Below are 4534 nucleotides of genomic sequence, written 5' to 3'. Positions count from 1 at the left end.
AGAAGTTAAACAAGGAACGAGACAAGTGACGTGGGAAAAAATCTTCCAATCCAATAAATACCATGCGGATGATTAGGATTTTCATAAAACTCGAAAGTAAAGTTGCATCAATTGGAACAAGGGAGTGAGAATAAGTACCTAATTGTATCTCATATCAGGAATTTAAAATAAATCAAAAATTGGATGAGTGGGATGTGGGATATGCGGCGCATTCTTCATCCTCCTTGTGGTAGTTTTCTTCCAACAATTGACAAACCACTAATGCGAAGCTCTCTTAAAGAATAAGGCAGCTTTTCTCCAGACATTTTCTCCAGCTTGGGACACCCCCTGACGTTGAGTTGTTGGAGGGAGGTTAGGTGCTCAAGTCCTGTGCAATCCAACGTCTCCAAGTACCTGAAGTTGCTGAGCTGCAGAGTGGTGAGAGTGGCAGGAAGAGAAAAGCCCTCCGGGAAACAATTGACATCTGAACCATTAATATGAAGGAGAGAATGGTAGTTAGGAGGTGCCACTCTGCTCGAGGGGATAATAGCTTGCCACAGTATTGAATATAAAGTTTCCTCAAACTTGGCACAAGGATCCCTTCTGGAAATGCTTCCATCTCTTGACAAAGAGTTATCCATAGATCTTTCAAATTTGGGAGAAGATGTTCCATGTCATCCGACATAAACTTCACAAAATTACAACGCAGCTGAATGGCTATAGATTGGAGATTTTGTAGAGGAGCAGTTGAACTCAACACAAAATTGACATTCGGACAAATGTGTATCGTTAACCGTTGTAGTGATGGGGGCAAATGAATCATTTGATGTGATGTATTGGAGCACTCCCAGATACCTAATTCTTGAAGACGCAAATGTTTAGAGAGTGCCTCCGACATTGATTCCAACATCCGACATCCTGTAATTTCTAGCTTCCTAAGGGAAGCAGGTAACTCTTTCTCTTTGCCACCCACCCCACACTTCCACATCCACCTGTCGATAATCCTCAATTTCGGGACACCTCGGGATACAAGAAGCCAGCAATGGACACCATTTGATAATAGAGTTTTTAGAGAAAGCAATTGGCTAGGTAATTTCCAACTAATTCAGGGCAAAACGATATAAGGAGATATCGAGTTTAGGGAAAGCTTCCATGTCAAGGGAATGCCATTCTTTTCCACGAAGTCATGTGTGAAAACGCAAGACGTTTCAAGAGATGGAAATGGTATCATGGGGAGCACATTCACCGGCCTTCAAAAACTCTTCGCCAATCTTCTCAATACTTTCTAATCCTTCAATATATAATCTCCTTAGAGCCGGGAGCTGCCCGAGGGGGGGAAGCATGCAACAGTTTTTGCAATTATCCAGTCGAAACCAAGTCACGTTGTGGTAGCGAGGACTCCCCAACCAATCCGGAAATGCTGTGCCCCTATAACGCTGTATTTCCAATTCTTCTAAATCCCAATGAGGTTGAAGCTTGTCCAAAATATCCCTCTCTCTCTTGCTGTATCGTCCACGCCGTCATCCTTTGACCATGATAATGTTAGATCCTTAATGTGCTTCTTCTCTGTCATCCTCGCTTCATAGGCTTCATTTCCATTCTTGACATTCTCTAATTTATTAATTGCAACCCAACCCTTTAAATTTTTCATTGCTCCCAATTCTCCAATATTGATCCCTTGCTCTTTTCCAACAACAAAGTCACTTAAAAATTGCAAATTTTTTAACTTGCCTAATCCCCTCGGCATTTCTTTCAAACCAGTGTTCCTAACATCAAGATGCCGCAAGTTTACAAGATCTTGCATGTCATTTGGCAGCATCTTAAGACACAAACATCCACGCAACATCAACGTCCTGTAAATTATACATCTTACATGTTGAACCTGGCAAACTTTCAATTCTTGTGTTTGATAGATCCAAATAGCGCAAATGGATGAATTCCCCTATAGAATCAGGCACTATCCTTAATGCAAGCGAACCTTGAAGTGACAACATTCGCAAGTACTTCATATTTGATGGTAGAATATGAGGAGCGTTTCCAACAGACTCAGGGATATTGAAAAATTTCAATCCTATAAATGTTCGTAAGGAGTTTTTTTTTTGAAAAACTCATGGTCTAAGCATGCATGATTCTGATAGTTGCATGACAAATGGCGTGTCTTCTTATCAACTTTGTTTCCATTCTTCTCTAACCGAAAGTAGAAGTCTCCAGCAACATGAGTTGCTAAGTCATGAATGAGATCATGCATGACAAACTCTCTTCTTTCTCTAAACCTAAGATGAGAGTACTCAGTACTTTTTTGTAAGGGTTGAAAGAATGATCTTGAAGTTAAATCATCAAAGTACTCATGACCAACTTCTTCTAAAGTCATGTTCCCCTTTGGCGGCTGCAAAAAACCTTCTGCCATCCACATCAAGATTAATTGCTCCTTATGAAATGGATAATCCTCTGGGAACAAAGAACAATACGCAAAGCATTGTTTTAAATGAGGAGGGAGATAATAATAACTTACTCTTAAGGCAGGAATGATCTCATTGTCCGATGAATCCCACATGACATTTTTCAATATTTTATTCCAATCTTCGGAGTCAGGTTTTGATCGAAATACTCCCCCAAGTACTTTTGCAGCCAAAGGCAATCCTTTACACTTGCTAGCAACATCGCTCCCAATGTTTTCTAAGCAGGAGTTCACATTTGATTCGTTAGAATGGAAAGCATGTGCAGCAAAAATTGACAAACAATCTTCATCAGACAAGACATTGAGGCGATAAAATGATGAGATGGTTTTAGCTATCAAAGCAACACTCTCATGGCGAGTTGTAACAAGAATTTTGCATCCTTCCACTCCATTCTGAAGCAAATTCTTCAAAGTATCCCAATCAGTGATTTTGTCATTCCAAACATCATCAAGAACAACCAAAACTTTCTCCTTTCTAACTCTTTGGCCAAATGATGTCGAAGAAGATTTAAATCCATATTATCACAAACAAAATCAGGACTGATGGATTTAATTATAGACTGTGCTATTTTCAAATGATCAAATGCTTCAGAAACGCAAACCCAAGCGGTAAGATCAAATTTTTGCTTCACATCGTTATCATTATAAACTAGTTGGACTAAGGTGGTCTTCCCAACCCCGCCCATGCCCACGATAGGGATTACAGACAACTGATCACCATCATCATCATGGAACAGAAGCTTAATTAGATCTTCTTTTTCTTTCTTCCTTCCATAAATATCAGAGACTTTCACATGAGACATAACTGGAGGCCTCCATGACAAAGTTTCTTTTCCACTCGTCGTCTTCAAATCAAGGGCATCTTTGAGTGCCACAATATGTTCAATTCTATCAGATATAGCTTCTAACTTATTTGCCAGGCTCGTATCACGCAAACCACAAGAAGCAAAGGAGAAATAGTGCACCTTTTTCTGAGTGGCAGCTCGTGTGGAAATCTCATCCATCAAGTCTTCCAGGTCATAAGCAGCATCTTTGAGTTCATCAAGCCAATCTTTGACAGCAGGATCGGTGAGTTGTTTGAGTTCAGCATCATTGAGCAGGGCTCTTGCAACAATCAGGGACGGCTTCAAACGCTGAAGGAGCTTGTTGTCGAGCTTCTTTCCACAAATCAAGTTGATCAAGCCAGCTTGGTCAGGTGTTAACCTCTCCAAAAGCACATTGAAGACAGCAGAAAGAAGTGCTTCGGCCATGATCTCTTTGGGAATGAGTGGTATTGCTCAAGACAGTGAGAATGCTCGGAAAGTTCAACAGCAGAGAAGATAAGATCAATACAGGTGGGGCGTGCTTTATATGATTTGAAAGGTGGTGGAAGATATTGTTGTACATAACCAAAACGTTAAGTACTTGTAAATAACATTTAAAATTAATATTTTTCAGATATATTAACATCCTTTTTTTTTTTGACAACTTGATCTATTAACATTAACATTAATGTAAAAAAATGTAGAATTTACAGCAAATTATACTATCAGTAGATCATAAATGATATCATTCATTTGTTTGAGTATATATTCAAGTCATCGATTCAAATAATATAAATTTTGGAATTGAAATTGAAAATAAAATATTTTAAATTTTAAATATAACTAACAATTTATAATTGAAATTTTTATTTATAACATTATGAATTAATTTATGTAATTTATGTTTTAAAAAATTTATCTAAAACCTAGTATTCCCTCCGTTAAAAATGCAAGACATTTTTAATCGAATCTTAGCTTCAATGAAGTAATTACCTACTTTTAAACTAATTCTATCTTTTCATATTTATTTCTATTAAATATCCTATAATAAATATAAAATTATTTATTAATAGGAATATTTTTTTAAAAAAAATAATGCTTACACTTTAAAAGATTAAAATATTTTATATTTTTTAATATTTAATTTTTTAAAAAATATTTTATATTTTTAATGAAGAGAAGAGAGTAACTGTTGTTTTTTTATCCTTTCAGCTTTACTGTCATTCTTTCAAATAATACCGCCTCCGGTGATGAAAAACATTTTCTATAGACTATTTTATTCATAATGCAGGAC

At 37.1% G+C, this 4534-nt stretch overlaps 1 protein-coding gene and 1 pseudogene across 1 annotated transcript; both read right to left on the bottom strand.

Moving 5' to 3' along the window:
- Nucleotides 1-215: 215 nt before the first annotated feature.
- On the bottom strand, nucleotides 216-1798 carry LOC129286189 (putative disease resistance RPP13-like protein 1). Its single transcript, XM_054922206.1, has 4 exons — nucleotides 1484-1798; nucleotides 1226-1415; nucleotides 565-999; nucleotides 216-463 (listed from the first exon to the last, which is right to left on the bottom strand). The coding sequence occupies exons 1-4, from the start codon at nucleotides 1796-1798 to the stop codon at nucleotides 216-218; spliced, it is 1188 nt and encodes a 395-aa protein (XP_054778181.1).
- Nucleotides 1799-2208: 410 nt separating this feature from the next.
- On the bottom strand, nucleotides 2209-3794 carry LOC129284932 (putative disease resistance protein RGA3; annotated as a pseudogene).
- Between the last annotated feature and the right edge of the window lie 740 nt (nucleotides 3795-4534).

The sequence above is a fragment of the Prosopis cineraria genome, unplaced genomic scaffold (genome assembly GCF_029017545.1).
Source record: "Prosopis cineraria cultivar Desert tree isolate PC_DT_omini unplaced genomic scaffold, ASM2901754v1 PC11, whole genome shotgun sequence".
Taxonomy (NCBI): Eukaryota; Viridiplantae; Streptophyta; class Magnoliopsida; order Fabales; family Fabaceae; genus Prosopis; species Prosopis cineraria.
The sequence above is the reverse complement of the archived record's forward strand: the minus strand, read 5'-3'. Positions and strand labels throughout refer to the sequence as shown.